A 19,485-nucleotide genomic window follows, 5' to 3' on the forward strand; every position below is an offset into this window, starting at 1 on the left:
AATGCAGAGCCCATGTATTTTGTTTTCAACAGATGTAATTGCGAGTTGCTACGTGATGCATCTAGGCAGATGGAACCTCGAAATAGACTCAGGAAACAAGACCATCCTGTTGGGATAGTGTAATGCCGTGCAAAGCCCCCCATAGACCCTTGCAGATTCCATTTCAATTGGCCTGTTCCCCGTCAGTCCCCCTCACCACCTGTCCACAAGATGGAGGAGCTCCATCCTTTGCTTCCATGGCTCACTCGGACAGATTGCCACCGTACTGAAGGACATGCAGGGAACTTATGAGACAAGTAGTGGATCAAGCTCACCATGTGGTCTTGTGCCGTTGCCTGGTGCTTCCCTCAAAAATGCCTCATGTCAAAAAAAATGGCTATTGAAGAGTTGACCCATCGTGGGGGTTTCAAGATCTTTTCTTTGTGTTCCACATAGTAAGCATACCAGGCGCACCAAGGATGTTTGTGCTTATTGCCACCCTACAAAGAACCAACATGTGATCGACATGGCTCCCTCCCTCACTCACAGTTATTAAGAGATCATGTTAGGTCTCAATATACTCCAAGGGTTGAATCAAGCTCCCTTTGGCTGTTCTGCTCCCACTGTTCTGTAAATAAATAAATAAATGACTCCCTTTCCTACTCCCCCCTTCTCTTCTCACTGTCAGCTTCCAAAGTGTGCCCCATATGCTCTAGCCGTCAGAGCAGGTGGCTATCTGCTGGAGCATAGGCTTTCAGGAGGGCCTGTTGTCAGGCGCTCGTGTTGGCTTCACCATCACTGTCGCTTGCCCGCACAGCAGAGCAGATTCTCCCTGCTAAGGGCCACGTTCACTTGCTTTAAAAAATGGATCATTATTATTACACACACACACACACACACACACGCACACACACACACACACACACACACACAAAGAAGGCTTTGAATAACTTAATCTTCTTAACTTCTATTTTTGAATGGGCTGGAGAGGGAGAGGTGACTGCAGGTAATCTCAACTTTCGATGACAGAATAATGATGATTAATCGGTTGCGATGAATCTGTCTTATGCAACCAGTTAGGGAGACGTTTGCTCTGATGGGGTGACTCGGTATGACTGGTGCCGAGAGAGAATGGTAGAATTTTGCCACCCACACTAATGTCTGCATTTGAAAGAGTCTGTGTTAGAAGTACAGTACAAATGGCCTGGAGGTTTGCCAACGTATCGTCAACTAAAAAGCTATCAGTCATATCTTCCCCCTCAGTGTCTGACTCACTGCACTGGGGAAAATATGTACTATGCGATTGCACTGTCGATTGTTATCGCGGTGAAGTAGTGTTTATATTTTCAGGGTACTTCAGTTTGGGGTAAGAACTATTTCAAGAGCATTAACATGCTGCTTAACAGAAAAAAATGGGTGTGCTTGACCTAAATATGAAATCATCTACTTATGAATATTATCTGTGTATTCCTCCCTTTAGATGATGACTCAGGAGCTTTGTGTGGATTTTAATGGCCATATTTAAAGCAGCACAAGCCGGCTCTGATAGGGAATGTGGACTCCAGTGATTCATGCCAGTTGCTCAGTGAAGGACAGTCAGTGCTTCATATCTGAATAGATTTGAAGTTAAATGAGTTTTTAATAAGCCCCTCGTGCTTTGAACCTCTTGATGAGTGTGTGCTAAATGCTAATCCTCAGCTCTTTTGTCGTTTGTCAGACAAGGGACGCTATGAGTCCTTGGGACAGCAAGCTCTGCCGCAAGAACCGTCCCGAGCCTCGAATGTTTCGACCACCTTGCCTTCAGTGGTAGAGGCGTCTCCGTCGGTGACAGGTGCGGACGAAGTGGCCAGGTCTGTCGGGAATGTCCGACAGCAGGCGGTGTATATATCGCCCGTTCAGACTCTGGCGGCAGGGACTGAAGCCGAGCCCAGGCCGTCAGTGCAGTCGGTTCCCACTTCACTCGGCAACAGTGACAATCCGACCAGTGGGAAACCCTCAGTGGAGCCAGCTAGAAACACGGACCCTCTGTCCACGGCCCCCGACGGGAATAACGTTGCGGACACCAGTTCAGGTAAAACAACAAAAAGTCTTGAACACCGACTTTCAATACACCACACTTCCCAACTACGCAAAACATGATGCCATCATAAAAATTGTACTGATGATGATATTCACCAGTAAATGAGGACGATGCCAAGAAAGACATAGTCTCCATTTACATCTTAAGTCAACCATCTAGAAATCAGTTCTGTGGGTGGGTGGGGATCTATTAGCATCTAGAATGTACTGGAAATATCCTGGATCTGGTAACTCATTAATGGCTGTGAAGATCCAAACAGAAAACAGTGAAGGGGTGAAAGTCAGTTCTAGGGTTAGACATCCAATACCCCTATTGTAACACCCCTATTGTTTACATCACATCTTAACAAGGCTACAAAAAATAAACTCCCATTCTTTTAATTGTATGATCAACTATTCTATCTTATTTCTCTGCAGAGGAGGCGCTTGACTACCCTCAAAATCCCGACCTGCCTACCTCCTCGCTGGCCTCCATCTTGGACCTGGAGGAGACGGACACCTCCCCTCTGGTCAACATGATGAGCTCCCTCTCCCCAGGCCTGTGGAACAGCACCTCCCCTGCTGCAGGGCCAGACAGAACCTCGTCCCCAACCGTGTCTCCAAGCGGCACAGACACTGAGACCGCTGACAGTCCCCAGCTCACGACGGTGACCACCACGACCATAACGCCCCTGACTGTCACTGTGACAACTTTGGCCCCCTCGGGCGCCGTGGCTTCGACGAAAGAGGTGGTGAAGACGACGAAGGAGGACGTCATGAGGACGACAGCCCTGCCTGCCACCACCACCATAGAGCAGACGTCTACCTCTGCCAAAACTACTGCTGTGGCAACTGATCCAATCACAACCAATCCACCAACAACGACACCACCAACAACAACAACAACAACCACCACAACAACGACCACCACCACCACCACAACAACAACAACAACACCACCTCCGACCACTCTGTCAACAACAACAACCACCACTACCAGTGCTCCGACCACAATCATAAGCACGACTGTAAACAACACCTCAGGACCTACCTCTGGTGATGTCATCCCTGAAGCTGAAACCATGTCCACCTCTGACAATGCACCTCTACCTTGCAACATCACTGAGAGGGTGTTGGTAAAAACAGGTAAAAAAAGCACCCCTTTTCTGCATCATTCTCAGCATCTGTGGCCATGATGCACCAGTATAGCATGTTTCCTACCTTTGATGTGCAAATATTATGTCATCTGTGTACCAGGATCTTAATAATTCAATAAGAGTAAATAGCATTGCCACTTATACTTACACACTAAATGTCAACACTAGCTTTGACTCTGAGTGAACACACCGAGACTAAACTCTGATCTAATTGACTGCCTCCACCTCCTCCTCAGTTTTGTCCATTCAGATGAAGGAAAACAGGCTCGAGCGCACCATGAAGCAGAACCTGTTGAAAGGACTCTCCCAGGCACTGCAGAAAGCCTTCAATGACAGCAACATTCGAGTGCAGGTTGGCAAGCTCTATACCAGGTTGCTAATGGATGATATTCAGAGGCTTAATATGTTGGTGGGAGGAATACATTTTTAAACTGGCTTTTGAATGGATTAATAAAAACATGGGAATCGCAGTGTGTTAAGTAGACATCTAAAATTACTCCTTAATTTTGGTAATGTCTGGTGAAGATGACTCTACTTGCTTAAAAGGGCTGCTGTAACAGCGAATCACCACTTGAGTGATTCAGAGGCAAAATTATACCAGTTAGAAGGTCAACAGGCGCAAATAACTGTTCTTTGTTCTTTGGGTGGTCAAGAGGGAGAAGCTATTTCTGGCCTAGTGCATATGTTATATCTGCTTAGTTGCTGAGTGGAATAAATACAATTATAATAATACAACATTCACACTGTGATCTGTGAAAATCAATCAATCAATCAATCAATAATCTCTACAAACCTGACACCATGCCCCCGTCCCCCAGCGGTGTGTTTTTGTTATCATCCAGGTAAGTGCTTTGTTTTTCTCCCCACAGATTGAGATGGAAATATGTAACCCCTCCAATGTGACTCTGGGCTACTATGTTGCAAGTGGGAAGAGTGTGTACATAGCCTCGGTGGTGGTGGATGCCCTGAACGCATATGGCTTCGACAAGCTGCTCACGGACATACGGCAGCATGTGCCCGCGGTGGAGGCCATGCTCCTTCCTGTCGACCCCTGGCTGGACAGCCCAGGAGTACATCATCAGCTGAGAACCGGTTAGCAGTGCATCATGGGAATTTTGAGTTGAGCTTATGTTTACTGATTTTTTTTTTTACAGTAGCAGTTTCACACATATCTGTTTTCTGTTTAGTCCTGAGGTTCGTCAGCTCGACAGACAACATTAGGTCCTGCAGCTTCACACAAATGATGGAGCTGCGTTTGGAGAACACTCTTGCTGAGGCTCAGGACAAAGTGGAGAACAACTTCGGCTCCCTCACAGTGGAGGTATTGCCACAGTTATCATAGCTCAGAAATAGACTTTCTACAGATGTCCAGCTAGTAACATCAGAATGAATAATGCACACTTCAAAAGGCGCAGACTGATTGAATAAGTAATGGCTAATTAGTAATTCATCTCTCCATTAGAGATTTCCATATTTCATATCTTACGAGTGTCTTCTCTGTGCTGCTTTAGATCCAGGGGGCGTACCAGGCAGAGGGGTCACCTTCTGTGTACCTCATCTATGTTGTCCGGAATGGGAGTGCCCTCCTCAACGGCACTATCTCCAGTGGTCTCCTCAACCAGCTGACAGCAGAGGTGGTGGGCTACTTCCTTTTGTTCCCACCACTGATCATCGCTGAGCGTGAGTACCGCACATCACCAGGAGGGAATTATGGGTCTTTCCAATATGGGAATGTGTGTTTAATCGGTGTGTTATCAGTTACTTTTGAAAAAGAACGTACTAAATATAACAAATGAACATGTTTGCCACTGTCTGAGATATCTATTGCACCCTGTGTGCTGTATTATGATTTTACTGCGCTTTGCATGGCATTGTAGACCGCTTGGTAGACATACAGTTGAGCACATGGGTTGTTGACTGTCCCAAGTGACTTTCCCAGTCCTGCATCACTGAGCAGAAGCACTTAACGCCTGCTCCCTCAGTGACAAACTCAGCTGTCACAAGTGAAGTCATTTTCACGAGTCATTTTCATCACACTTCATACTCACACATATTGGAATCTATGGCCTAATTTAGTTGGCTTTGGTTTGTTTATTTTATTTCAATTGATACACTTGCTATTTTTGAGCGGTGTGAAAACCGTCTGAGACAGCAGCGAGGGAGTCATTAAAGGAGACATCCTGAATGTTCACCTCTTTTTCTGTCTCTCTGTCTTCAGCGCTGGAATACCACAACCTCAACACCTCTGTTGCCACCAGAGAATACTGGGTCATCACAGGTAATACTGCGGGCTACTCTTCGATGCTTTTTGGAACAGCTAACTAGACTGCAGTGATTCGGTATTAATGGGTTACGTAACAAATAGGCCCTCGGCCATCTCTGTATATTTTCGAAAGCTGTAAACTCTTTGAGAGCTTCCACCCCCCACCCCCACCCCACCCCCTCAAGTATTGATACATTATTCAGTGCTGCCTGACATCTGCTTCTGAGAGATCACATCAGATCAGAGTGTAGCTTGTAAGAGAGTGGTCTCTCTTTCGAAGGGGCTGCTATAAGGTTCCTCACTTCGCTCCTTTATATCACCGCCAGGGGAAGCATAGGGGAAGCAGTAGAAAAGAAGGAACTAGCAACACCCAAGGTCCTATGTGCTGTAATTGCTGCTTTTGGGAGCTTGGAAATAAATCAGAGACAGATAATCAGAGTTATTCTCTACTCTTCCCAATTACCCATTCTGTATTTTTCTGTTTTTCTCTCCTTGTGTTTCTCGCTCCTCTCTCTCTCTCTTTCTCTCTCTCTCTCTCTCTCTGTCTGTCTCTTTCTCTCTCCCTTCTGTCTGCCTCTTTCTCCCAACCCCACCCCTCACTCCTGCCTCTGCAGTAATTCAGGATGTGGACAGCTCCACTCTGGAGGCAAGCTATCAGAGCTTTGCCAGTTTAATGGAGCAACGCCTGGCTGAGCTCTTTCTGGTGGCCAGCCGACACGGCCAGCGCTTCAGAAGAGCAGCCACTGTCGGCGGGTACACTGTCCAGGTACCGTATGATTTACAGGCCTGTCCATATATCATACACAGATGGGACAAAGCTCTCCATGTTATGTAAAGAAAATCCTATTTACTGCAGCCCAGTGAATGCCTCCAAGGGGTCTTAAAGTCTGTATTTAGATCAGTATGTACGTGGTGTTTTGTAAACATGGCTACATAATGTATGAAAATGTGGATGACTTAAATGAATAGTGACAAAGATAATCATTTAAAAAACGTTAAAAAAAAAATGCTTCCACCACAAGACAGTTTGAAAGCCAATCTACACAATGCCTTTGTGTAGATGGTCAACATACGCCGTCTCCCTGGCCCGAAGAACCCTGCTGAGATGACCTACTATGTCCAGCTGGACGGCGTGCCAATCTCCGGCACCTCCTCTGCCAAGACCTTGAACACGGTGGACTCGCAGACCATGGCGCTCACCCTGGGCTACTTTGTCCAGCTGCAGGCAGAACGTACGTAGCTCCCCCCTCCACACACACACACACATACACACACACACACACACACACACACACACACACACACACACACACACACACATACACACACAAATCACCCTTTTACTGCTTTAGCCTGATTTGTCAGCCTGGCTCCCGCTGTGATCAACGGCCCCAGCGCTGGAGGGATGCAGTTGTTTCCTCCCTCTTTCCCTCCTTCCCTCATTCCCTCCCTACCTCCCTCTGAAACAGCAGTAGGGACTGTGGACTCCACTTAGCGCCTCATCCCCAGGCTGCAGAGGAAACAGCGGCCAGGTTTACACACGCCTCAGCGGGGGGCTTGGCGGCGGCCTGGGTGGGATGGAGGGAAAGCTCAGGCCTAGTAGACTTCCACTCGAAAAGCAAGGCCCAGCAGTGGAGGCTTAATCCCACAGACAAAGTGAACACAAATGCTGGGCTTTTGGTCCATAATGAGCTAACTCCAGTGAAGAAGAGAGACAGTGCTAGTGAGACAGACAGTACAAGAGAGAGTGAGATGGAGAGAGAAACAGAGACAGAGAAAGAGAAAGAGAGAAAGAGAGAGAGAGAGAGAGCAAGAGTGACAGACAGACAGACAGACAGACAGACAGACAGACAGACAGACAGACAGACAGACAGACAGACAGACAGACAGACAGGCAGACAGACAGATCAAGATGGCATGTGACCATGAACCTGAATTACAGCTCTTCCAACCCTAAAAGCTTTGCTGCTTTAGTGTTATGGGCTAGCAGAGATCTCTAATAATCCACTAAATGAGTGTCTGCTTAAAGCCGCTCCATGTGGCGCTGTGTGGGCTGTAATGTTTGCTCGTGTCGCATGCCTCCGACAGCCGTGGTGAAAAGCCTGCCGAGCAACCTGTGGATCATGGCGGTGCTGACGCCCGTCTCCCTGGTGATGGTCCTCGTCCTCATGGCCGTGGCCATCGTGTGCCGCAGGAACAGGTCCGTCTTCAAGTCCAGCGCCTTCAGAGGCTTCCACCCACGAACCAAGGTGGGCTTCTTCTTTTTCTCCACACCTGTGCATCCATGCACAATCACATCTGAACTCAAAGTAATGGGAGATTGGCATCATCTTAGAAAAAAGCCATAGCATAATAAAAAATCAAAGCCACCTTGAGTTCTCTGTCAACTAAAAATGGCTCTTTACTCATTCCCTCATTCAGACATCTTATCGGCGGGACGCCAGTTATCACCACCAGGTATCGATCTCTGTGTGTCTCGATGCATGTGGCTTCAGTGCATGGTTACAGTTTAGACATCAGTCGTCTACTGAATGTGCCTGGGGGAAATCAGCCGGTTGGGGGAGGATGTTCAGCGGGGCTGTTCAGTTTGATCAATGATATGTTCAATATATAGCCTTCTTAATTCATTACACAGAGCCAGGAGCTATACTCATCCTCCTTTAGATCTGTGTCAGTGTACCAGGGATGCTTTATGATTGTTTAGATTAAAAAACGATTTTAGATTTAAATAGGTGCAGAGCTGACGCATGTTCTCAGAATGGACCGTGGAGGACGGGTCAAAGGCAGATTTTGTGGTACATTTTGGATTAGAATTTGAGCTGCAGTTGAAGTGCTTTTTTGAATATGCAAAGTGTTCAGTATGAATATTCAGGCATGAATATTCATGAATGAGTATGCAAGCGTACATTGTGGTATTGTGTTAGGTTGAGATAAAATGTGAACTTGATTGTTATTATAATCATTTTGATCCCTTTTGATCTCCACCCTAGTCATCCCTTCCAGGGCTTTCTTGTACAAAAAACACTTGGAATGTTTTGAGAAAAAAAAAATTGTTCTTGACAAAACAGCCATGCTTATCAGCTTGTAGAGAAAAAATGTGTTGGCAACAATAATGCAGTTCAAGAAAAAAATCCATAAAAACTAACAAATCAACACAATTTGGATAGTCTTTTTTACTGTGGAAGTAACTATATTTTAGACTAAGTACAAATGTGGACTTTATGAACTTCATGTCTACTGTCCTCCTATCAATCACAGTAAGCCCACAAAAGCTTTAATCAATGTGTCACGTCAGATCGTTTGTGTACAAATGGATGTTATTGATTGCCTCGTCGATTTGTTTGTTTATCAGGCACATCATTTTGTTCAGGCTACACTTTGATCAAGGCTGCATATATACTCTGGGAATTATAATATCATTAGCACATCATTTTCAGTGTTAGACAAAAATATACTGTGGCCTTAACTTCTCCCAGAATATACTGCAGAAACACTTTTCAATTACTAAGGTCAGGTTGTGGTAATAACGATGACCTAATATGGACGTTACTGGGGCTCCAATTAAATGGCCACAATTACCTCAGGCCTCCAGGTAAAGCCTGTAATACATTTTTTAAATAGTGTTATGAAACCAAGTGTCTCATCTGAGTTTTGACTTGGGTGGAGCCCGGCACAGCTCTCTCAGTCAAGTCAAGGTCAGACGGCTAGGCTGCATTTGGCTCCACCGGCAAGAGCCGTTAATGGAGCAGAATGGAGTGGACCACAGTGTCCCTCGCCATTACTCTAGTCAGTCTAAATATAGGGGAACATTACTCTAGGCAGAGGTGAGCGAGTGGTGACCACCTATTGATTTCTGCAGCCGAGTGCGTCGGCTTTGTACACGACACAGAAGCTACGTGTGAATGGGCTTCAAGCCCCCCTGCATGCAACAGAGATTTCATTTTTCAACATCACGCTTTCAGGGAAATAGAAAGACAAAAGCAACAAAATAAATATGATGCATGCTGTGTTTACACACAAGATAAACTGCTCAAATCCCTTATTTAGCATTTTCTGTGCTAAATGTAAATGTATGCCTCATGCATGGTTAATGTGTGTTGTGGCATATAACACTACACTGTTTATAGCGTGTGAAGAGTGGAGTGCATGAGGGGCATGAATAAGTCAGTGTAAAGACCCTTGACTGGCCGCTGCAGATGGAACTGCAATGAAATCCTCTCCCCTCCCCTTCCCCCCAGTGCCACTATCAAGTTCCTCTCACTCTCGGTGTCCCAGGCTGACTCTTCATCTGCCTTTGTATCACAGCCAGTGCAGGGTTTCGACTACGCCAAGAAGCACATGGGCCGCCCGGGCGAGGAGCCTCTGTCCGTCACCAAGGAGACCCTGGTCCTGTCCCTGCCAGCACGGGACACGCCCCTCTCGCTGGACAGGGTGGGGCACCAGGACGGCACGGCCTCAAAGAGACCGCAGTCCACCGAGATGCAGAGGAGGTGAGGGGCAGCTGCCTGAGCAGAAACACAGCTTACGAAAGCAGCGGCCGCAGCTGCAGCAGTCTGTATCCGCAGGAGAAGCTCGCGCTGTTCTTCAAATTAAAATAAAAAAACACTTGCCCACCTACACAGATCGCTCAAACGTCTTGCGATAAGCCATTCAAAGGCTTAGCGCATTCAGTACCAGAAGCATTGTTCACATATTTATATATATATTCAGTTTATCTAAAGCGTGTATCCATACACACACAAAATCATAAACAATAACTCAGATGCGAACACACACACACAGATCTGAAGGCTTCCTCGTTGCCGTGTAACCAAATTATTTCTTTCACGCTCTGCAGCATAAATAAAACCTCCCAAGGTCTTTTTTCTTCCTCCTATTTCGCTTTGAATTCAAAATGCGTAAAAATGCAAATTATACTTGGAGGAAAATGTATCAAGCAATAAACTGCGTTGGGCTCTCTCAGTGGCCCCCGGCATGAGAGAGAGAGAGAGAGAGAGAGAGAGAGAGAGAGAGAGAGAGAGAGAGAGAGAGAGAAAAAGAAAGAAAGAAAGAGCATGCCGGTGGAGCCTGGCAGCTGAAGGTCAATCAGAGCAGCTCCGGTGCATCTTGGCCGTACTCATGTCATATTGATATCGCCGGGGCCTGGCACGGTGACAGACTGCCGTTGTGATCAGTGATCCCTGAAGTTATTGCAGCAGCTACTGCTGAAGTCAGAGCTCGTCTTGCTCACTTTCACGCCGTCAATCAGGGAGGCTGTGATCACCAGGAATACAAATGCAGGCATCACTGCTGCTGCTGCTGTTATTGCTGCTGCTGCCAGTGCCAGTGCCAGTGCCAGTGCCAGTGCCAGTGCCAGTGCCAGTGCCAGTGCCAGTGCCAGTGCTGGCCTTTGCTGTCATGCCACACTCTGCTCAGGAGCGGTACGATTAAAAGAGCAAGCGAGTGCGCTGGAAGCAAGCTAGGGTAGCGTTATTATTTCAGGAGAGCAACAGTGGTAAATGCTTTAGAGCATCCAGTGAGTATGAGCATACTCAAATGAAATGAACACAAACATATACATGCAAAGACAACCAAACACGCACACACACACATATATATATATATATATACACAAATACAAATATGCATGAACAAACACAATCACATACATGCCAAAACACACACACACACATGCACACATTTACACGCACACATAGAGGAAAACTAAAGCATGCGGCGGCGTGGCGAGAGTAGCTGAGGCTGCCAGCTACAGAATCATGTATGATTCAGAGCGCCCGTGGGGCTCGGAGAGGATGAGGAGCTGTGCCCTCCTGTCTGCCCGGGTTAGGCTTTCAGACACAGCCAAGAGCCCCCAGCCATGCCACTGCTTCATGCAGGAGGGCCGCCGCGTTGGAGGGGTGGTGGAGCTGGAGTGTGTGGAATGTTCCACAAATACTGCCAATTAACAAGCGTTAATCACTGGAGCCTCAGTGGAGGTGGATGCATTTGAGATCAGGCTGGTGCTGTGGATTGCTGAGTTTTTTAAAGCCTGCTGTGGGGGGATGTGGGCTGTGTTCTGGCCGTATTTAAGTGGAACCCGGGAGTTTTTTGGGGCCGTTTCGTCCCTGGTACAGTGCCAGTGGAGCCGTTTCAGCATCTGCTCTCCCTGTTTGGGGCTACCTTGTTACACAAGCGGGGGAGCAGGAGCTGCAGCTGCACCTGTGGAGGTGTTAGTGTCACACGCAATGCCACACCGCAGCCTGCTTAGCATGGGGACATGGGGGTGGAGGCGGGAGGGATAGCACTTCCGCAGGCGTCCATTAACCCCCTCGAACATAATACTGTATGCAACGCGGGAGGAGCTTTTTTACCACTGCCTCTGTTGCCATGGTTACCCACTGCAGGTTGCCAAGCGAGGACGGCTCTGTCTCAAGCAACGATTCTGGGAAGCTGAACACTGGCAGGAGCTCGTCGACACGGAGGGCTGCGGCACCAAATAGCAGCAAGGCGGACGCACACACAAGGACCGGTGAGAGAGACAGACTGCCCCAGCAGCCACCCAAGCCGTCACTCTCAGACTCTCACCTAGCCATAAATGAATTAGCATGCTCTCATTGCACGAGCACTAGGTTTTCTTTCACACGGCAACTGCACTTATCCAGGCACAAACACATATCTCACACTCCTACACTAAAGCCAACACACTTCAGGTAGACTGCTTTTGTTAAGTATGGGCCTGCCTGTCTACCCTCTCAAGTGATGTGAGAGGAGAAGTGTTTTTTCACCATCATGCAGGTTGCCATCACTGTGTGAAGTGAGAGACTTTTGCCACACCCGCAGTCCTAAAGCAACACTTGGCATACCCAGCTGTGAGCAGTGGTAAAAAAGGAAACAGAACGCTCAACAAGCGTGCAGGCCTTCAGCACCAAGGAAAACACTCCCTTATAGACACACACACAAACACACACACACTCACACAGATGCACACACACACTCACACACACAAAGGAGGCTGCAAAGCTACATTTATCATTTAAGGCCGAGCTGAGAGTTCTATTCGGCTGAAGGGATTACTGTAATTAAATATTGATTTGACAGTGCTGGGTGAGAGTCTTTATTGGAGTAAAGTTTGCCTGTTACTCTCTGGGTCCTGTGAGCTCTAATGTGGGCCTTAGCTCAGAGGGCTTTCCATCTCTCTCTCTCTCTCTGACTGAGAATAATCTCTCGTCCACAGAGCACTACGACTCCCTGACTGGCTCAGTAAGACTCCTCTCCATCAAACCCATGGCTGCCCCGCCCACCTACTCCTATCCAGTCTCGTCCAATCACAGCCAGGACTCGGTCATTCTCAATGGCGAGGTGAGTCTGAAGTGCCTCTATCACCATGGAGACTGAGGTGCCTCGTCGAAAGTGCATTCCAAAAAGGCGGTAGGGTAAAAAGTTGGTTTATTTATACCTGCCCGGTAGCCAACACAGTGCAGCAGCATCACCCTGCCTGTCTCATCATGAGATGAGCCTCTGGGATACAAAAAAAAAAACTCACCGCTACAGACAGAGATAAAAACAGCCTCTGCAACATAGATTTACTGTATGGTGATTGTATTTGTGCATGCAAAGATCTCAGAGAAAGGAAAAAAGAAATAGTGGCAGAATCACAAGTGGATGAAAAAGACAGGGGAAAGGGATTAGGAAACGTCTATTGTACGGCCTTTTTTGTGCACAGCACTTTGATGTGTTCTGTTGTCATCAAAGCTGCCTCTCTGACAGTCAAGTGCCAGCTGCTTCTGTCTGTAGCCCGATCCCTAGGTCCTAGGCGATATATATTTACACACACACACACACACACACATACACACACACACACACACACACACACACACACACATATATATATATATATACACACACACACACACACAATCACACAATTACACACAAACACACACACACACACATACAATCACACACACACACACTTTCACACAATCACACACACACACGCACACACATACAATCACACACACAGGCACTATCATATCCTCTGCCACCCGCGGACAAAAAGATGGAGTTGTACTTGAACGCAATATGACCCCTCATTGCCTCCCTCTGCTCTGGTCCTTAGGCGAACGTGGGTCTGAAGCAGAAGTCTGATATCGAGCACTACCGGAACAAGCTGCGGCTCAAAGCCAAAAGGAAAGGCTATAGCGAGGCTGGCGTCAGCACCAGCAGCAGCAGTGGAGGCAGTGGAGGCCATGCCTACAACCACCGCAGCGGAGACAGAGACAGGGAGAGGGACCTGGACAGACTCAGGCGAGACAACGTGCCTCTGGACCTGGAGGATGCACTGGGCCCTGCAGACGAGCGGAACCCGTCCACCTACATGAAATACCGCAGGAGGTGAATGTCAGTTATACTGTAGGGTTGTCCCAACCATGTCAGATTCCTTTTTCGAGGCAGGAAGATAGCCTGCTGTACTGTACCTGTCAGGGGTTGAAACAGGCTGAAGAAGTAGTAGACCCCAATGGTATTTCATGTCAGTGTTTACAACTGAAGAACTAGGGAGGCAGAGCTCTGAAGTCTAGTCTAGAAAACATTGGAGGAGCTTTTCTTTCAACACCTAAACTTGTCCAGGTCTATCAGCTTTAAATGGTGGCTCTGGCAAGGTGACAAGGCCACGTTGAGTTTTTTTTGTTGGAAATTGCACTGACAAATGTATGCTCTTCTCCGAAGCCCGCTCAAATTCTATTTATTCAGTTTTAAACACATTTTTAGTTGCTTTATTTTCTTTGCCTTTAAATCTTCAGTGTGGTGTGCAGCTGTCTGAGGTGAAATAACATGACAACAATGATGATGGTTATGAAAATGTCAATTACATGATGTTCATATGAACATGTATGATGCTCATAATGTTACTAAAGCATTGACTACATGTGGGTGTTTTCCAGTGACTCTCACACCAGGGAGCCATCCTACTGGAGCAGGCAATCTCTGAATAGCACGAGCCCAGTGGAGACGGAGATGGACCTGCTGGTGATGAGAGAGAGGTCCAGGAGGGGCATCCGCAACAGTGGCTATGATGTGAGTGCTTTCCTTCTCTCCTACAGGGGTGCTTGCAGTATAGGGTACGGTAAGAGCTATATAGTTAATATATATAGTGTAATATGTGTATAGTTTCAAAGCATATATTTATGGTAGATTTAGTGAATGTTGTAGCCTTAAGATAGCTGAAGGCATAGGTAGACATTGTAACATCACACAAGGGCACTGCAGACATAGACATATCCTTGGCCAATTTAGTTGTCATAGCCAGCTAACATATTAGCAATGGACGGCAATATTATCAGTAGACATTTTTACCCTACTACAATGCCATGTCTTAGATAATCGTTTAAAATATTCTGTGCCAGTGGTAAAGGAAGACAGTAGCCAAAATGCCTCACGATTGACATTATTATGTTTATACCCTTGTAGTCACTATAGTGATGATTGTACGACAACTAGTACTGACTCATTTTGCATTGTGGAGAAATCATAAGAATTGTGTTGTGGTCAAACGACAGTAGTGTTGGCCTCGTTACCCTGCGGTGTGCAGGGCGTAGTGAGCAGAGGGCCCGAGCTGGTAGCCGGAGATAGGGCTCACTAAACCGCCTCCTCTAATCACTCGCAAGCTCCAACGAGCTCCGTGGCTGATACGAAGCAGATTACCTTCAGCCCCCAACTTTGAAATCCTGCGCTCAGAACAGAGTAGCATGGCCTCAATCAGAGTGCTCGTCTCCTCTCCCCTCTCCCTGCCCTAAGCTCACTGCAGCACCTGGCTGAATCTCAATGCATAGGGATCTGATTACGGGCTATTCAGACATTCAGATGGGAGACTCCATACTGTTAAATAGCCTTGAATGTGCTGGGCTTTTAGGTTGCAAAATGGCTACATGTGAGGTGTGTGTGTGTGTGGGGGGGGGGGGGCATGCTCTGTCTGCATGCTGGGCTGAAATGTATAATTTAATATATACATAAAAATTGATGTGACATATAAATAAATAAATATGCTCATGCATACATGCGTGTTAGTATCTCAGTGTATGCTAAGCCATTTTTGTCTCAGGGGTATATACTCACACTAGTGTATATTACCATCTGTGTGCTGATATGTGTGTGCCAGGGTGAGCCCGAGCCATTCGTGGAGACCGACGTGGACCGGCTGATAAGTTCACTGGGCTACGGGGGACCAGGCCTTGGGGGCATCGGGGGCATCGGGGCTGTAAGCGTGGGCCTCGTGGGGAAGGGCCACTCGGACTCATCCACGCTGAGCTCAGAACCCTCCATCGACGAGGTGCGGCAGCAGATGCACCTGCTCCTTGACAACGCTTTCGGCCTGGCCCCCACCGAGCCCTCTGTGGCTTCCCCTGCTACTGCAGTAGCCGTCGCTGCCTCCAATGGTCACCACCACCACCACCACCACCACCACCCTCAGCACAGCTCCTACAGCGCCCACCACACCAACCCCTACTCGGATGGGGTGACCAGCGCCCCGGGCACCATGAACCACCCCTCCGGCGTGCTGCAAAGGGGCTCGTCCTTTGAACCGGGCATGCACCAGTGTAGCCTGCCCAAACCAGTGAGGATTTTTACTATTCTATTGTCTTTGTTTTATTATGGGACAGTGTGCCAGAAAGATGTCACGCCAGATTTAGCAATGAGCTAATTATAAATCTGTGATCACTGTCACCAGCCGCTGGGAATGGCCGAACTCTCGCTGGCCTATAGAGTCATGGGTTTCTACCATAAGAACATGTGTTATTTTTTCATATAAATGTACTAAATGCATGGGATTCATTTGAAACGTTTCTATTGTAAACCTGTATATGAACCATGTATGGATATTGCCTGCCAACTGTCTAAAGCAGTCTTAAGTACACATGTAAGCTCTGGGGAGCCTTTGAACTGCGCTCTACAACTCTCTGGCCAGGCTGAGCACCATGTTCTTTGTGTTTTCTGTATCGCCTGTTTGTCGGGGAATCGGCGGAGCAGGGCTTCAGGTTTACCCAGCTTCCTGACATGGGTTTGGGCTCGCCACCCCCTCTCATCCCCCCGAGGCCTCCTCCTGGAACCTCCCTGAGGCGGTATGGGTCTCTCTCTCTCGCTCACTCTCTCTCTCTGTCTCTCTCTCTCTCTCTATCTCTCTCTCTCTCTCTCTCTATCTCTTGCATACTCCAAAGCAAAACCACACACACACAAATTCCCACTATCTTATGTCCCCTTGCATTAGAGATGTGCGTGTCAGCATTACATATTAATTGCTTCCATGCTATTCTTAAAGCTACAAAGCCGGGGTGATGTTTTCTAACCTAGCAGTGGTGCAATGGTACGGTGTCAATAATGCTGGCAGCGTCTAGGTGTTATTCTCCCTCTGCAGCTCTGCAGTCAGGAGCCAGCTGGGTATCAACTTGTGTGTACGGTGTCTGCCACCTAGTGGTCACAGCTGGGACTGACAACTCTGCCTCTGGTCTCCTCACTGCAGCTCCACTCCTGATGTCAGCCTGAAGCCCAGAGTATCTGAGCCCTCGGACATGCAGATTCAGCACAACGGAGCCCCCTACCTGCCACTCAACAGAGCGCCCTTCCCTGCTGTCACTGTGGACCAGTCCTTGACAAGCTACTCAGGTCTCACTACTAACATGAGTGCCTTTCGTTGCTGTATAGAGATGATGTAACATCACAACAGTTTTCACAAATTGGGATTTTTTTGTTATGCCAGATTAGAGTTCAAATGAAATATTACAAACCCTCACATAAATACAGAAGTTAGCATGATCCCTTTGATAGTAGGTTAACACTGATTGCAAGCTTAAATGTTAATTTATTATAGGCATGTAAAATATGTACCATTATATCCAGTAAAAAACATGTTTGGCATCTGGAGTTTAGACACTAAAATGAGGCCCTGTGTTTTATTAACCGAGCAGGAAACCCAATGACGGCAGTCTACGCCATATCTGCCAACCGGCCCGGATACACTGACTACTTTGTTGTCCCTCCCTCGTCATCTTACCGGAGCCCCTCCTGGATGTCCTACCCCCCAGAGCCAGAAGACCTCCCTCACCAGTGGAATGACACCGTAAAGGTATGTCTCCCTTTCTCCATATCTCTAGATAATTAGTCACTTTAGTCTATTGCTCTCCCTTATTTTCTCCATCCCCTATCTTTTTGATTCTTTCCTTTCATGTCAGGAGAGCACACATTTCCCTTCAGCCTGCCAGACTCTCTTGAGTATTCTTTTTATAACCTTCGGAGATGCCGCTCCCCCATCATGTTAAATCTGCCACTGCACACTCTGCTTCTCCTCAGATGAAATGCAGTCTGGATCAGAAGCTCTATCCAGCATTAGCCTTGACTCGCTTCTTCACTTTAGCCTTTAGCATCTTCAAAGCATAGTGTGTGTTTATGTCTGCTGATCTGAGGCAGTCTCTAACGCCTCTCTTCTATTCTCAGAACCAGTGTCACTTGGAGACCATCTGCTGAAGCGCGCCAGGTGCTAGCACAGAGTGGACATAACAAGATGCCTGGGTTGGTACTAACCTCCCTTTAATGAGCATATTAGCATTGTCTTTCTCCTGCATTAGCATTGTCTTCAGCTGCCCTAAAATGGGATCCTGTTTCTGATTGCTAAGCTTTGAGTGCTTTGAGGAGGTAGTGTGAAATGTAGCCTGTCTAATTGATCTCAAGTGTAAGATAATGTTCTTCTGTCTTTTACATCTGCCATAAGGTTCAGTATGCCAAATAAATATGCCTTTATTATGAGTCATATCAGTGTTTATTTTCTGCTGTCTCATCTGTGCCTGTCAGTTTATTTAATGTGCACTGTGTATGCGGGGCTTGTTACCACATAACGATGAAGCTTAGCTCAGGACTAAAGCTATTTTAAAACAAAACCTAATAAAAGTCACCAGAATGTCAGTTTGTCTGTGGACTGGTGTACTTCAGCTCAAATGTGTGAAAGTCATTCAGTGCAATATTCTAACTGACATTTTGTTTGTTCTCAGGGTTTGTACAGTACACTACAAGGCCTCCCTACATCTGTGGAGACCCAGAACAGTTCTACCGCTCTCTCTCTCTCTCTCTTTCTCTCTCTCCCTGGCCTGACCTGGTCTGGTTCGGCTAAGCTCTCCTGTGGGCCCTGGCCCTCCTCTCTGCCCATGGAACCCAGGCCAGCCGCCTCACCTGCCCCGCCCAGCAGAGCCTTGTAGAACACACAGACGAAGCCATGTCCCAGCCTCTACCTGGCAACCTGTTACGGCTGCCCGCACAGGCCAAACTGTGTTTTTGTTATTGTTGTTTTGTTTTTTTGTTTTCAGCTTTCTTGACGCTTTAAATAATTAATATGAACAAGTGTATTTTTTGCCAGTGGTTTATTTTTTACTTATGTCCTTTAACCCTGTAAGTGTTAGGTATCTGTGGACTTCATTCTGTTATTTGCTCTCATGCATTACAATTTCTTGATGCAAAGGTAAATATTACAGGCTTACTGCAGGTGAAACATTTGTGCACTGTATTTGGAACAAGAAAAAAAAATGTTAGTGGTTCCTTGATCTGAAGAGAACGTGGCCAAAATGCTTATAACATCCTCATAACCTTTCTCAGCAGCTTGTGATGTTAACGTCTCCATTTTGTATACTGTTAAGGAAACATGGTAGCTATTGTCTCGTTTCATGTCATAAACTGCATCAGTGCCCTGCACCATTGTGATTTGGCTGTGTTGGAGATGCAGACCTCTGTTTATGTTAAGTGCAGATAATGAAGTGATCTGAGGGGAGAAAGTGTGGAGTTCTGAGATAGTTTCCTTTCAGACGAGGGCTGATATTAACTAATGTACTTTTCTCGACACCTGCTCAATCGCCACAGGCGAGTGAAGCTTTTGTTTCAACGTTCTGCCTTATATCGGAAAGGTATCAAAATGTAGATCACTCATTTCAGAGCCTAGGGGATGGTGTTTTAGAAAAGAAACCATCTGAGACTGAACTGAAGTCTTACCGTATACCAGCAATATGAGAA

At 46.9% G+C, this 19,485-nt stretch overlaps 1 protein-coding gene across 1 annotated transcript; it reads left to right on the top strand.

Moving 5' to 3' along the window:
* Positions 1-1,531: 1,531 nt before the first annotated feature.
* kiaa1549la (KIAA1549-like a) lies at positions 1,532-17,955 on the top strand (the record flags this gene model as incomplete). The annotated part of the gene is made up of 22 exons (XM_080841768.1): positions 1,532-1,574; positions 1,697-2,050; positions 2,476-3,183; positions 3,431-3,546; positions 4,064-4,286; positions 4,382-4,515; positions 4,706-4,874; positions 5,413-5,472; positions 6,072-6,223; positions 6,518-6,689; positions 7,546-7,706; positions 7,879-7,914; positions 9,763-9,947; positions 11,841-11,965; positions 12,671-12,795; positions 13,559-13,833; positions 14,382-14,514; positions 15,596-16,051; positions 16,465-16,556; positions 16,955-17,097; positions 17,400-17,557; positions 17,926-17,955. The coding sequence occupies 22 exons, from the start codon at positions 1,532-1,534 to the stop codon at positions 17,953-17,955; spliced, it is 4,050 nt and encodes a 1,349-aa protein (XP_080697894.1).
* Positions 17,956-19,485: the final 1,530 nt, after the last annotated feature.

This window comes from Sprattus sprattus, assembly GCF_963457725.1.
Source record: "Sprattus sprattus genome assembly, chromosome: 7".
NCBI classification, from domain to species: Eukaryota; Metazoa; Chordata; class Actinopteri; order Clupeiformes; family Clupeidae; genus Sprattus; species Sprattus sprattus.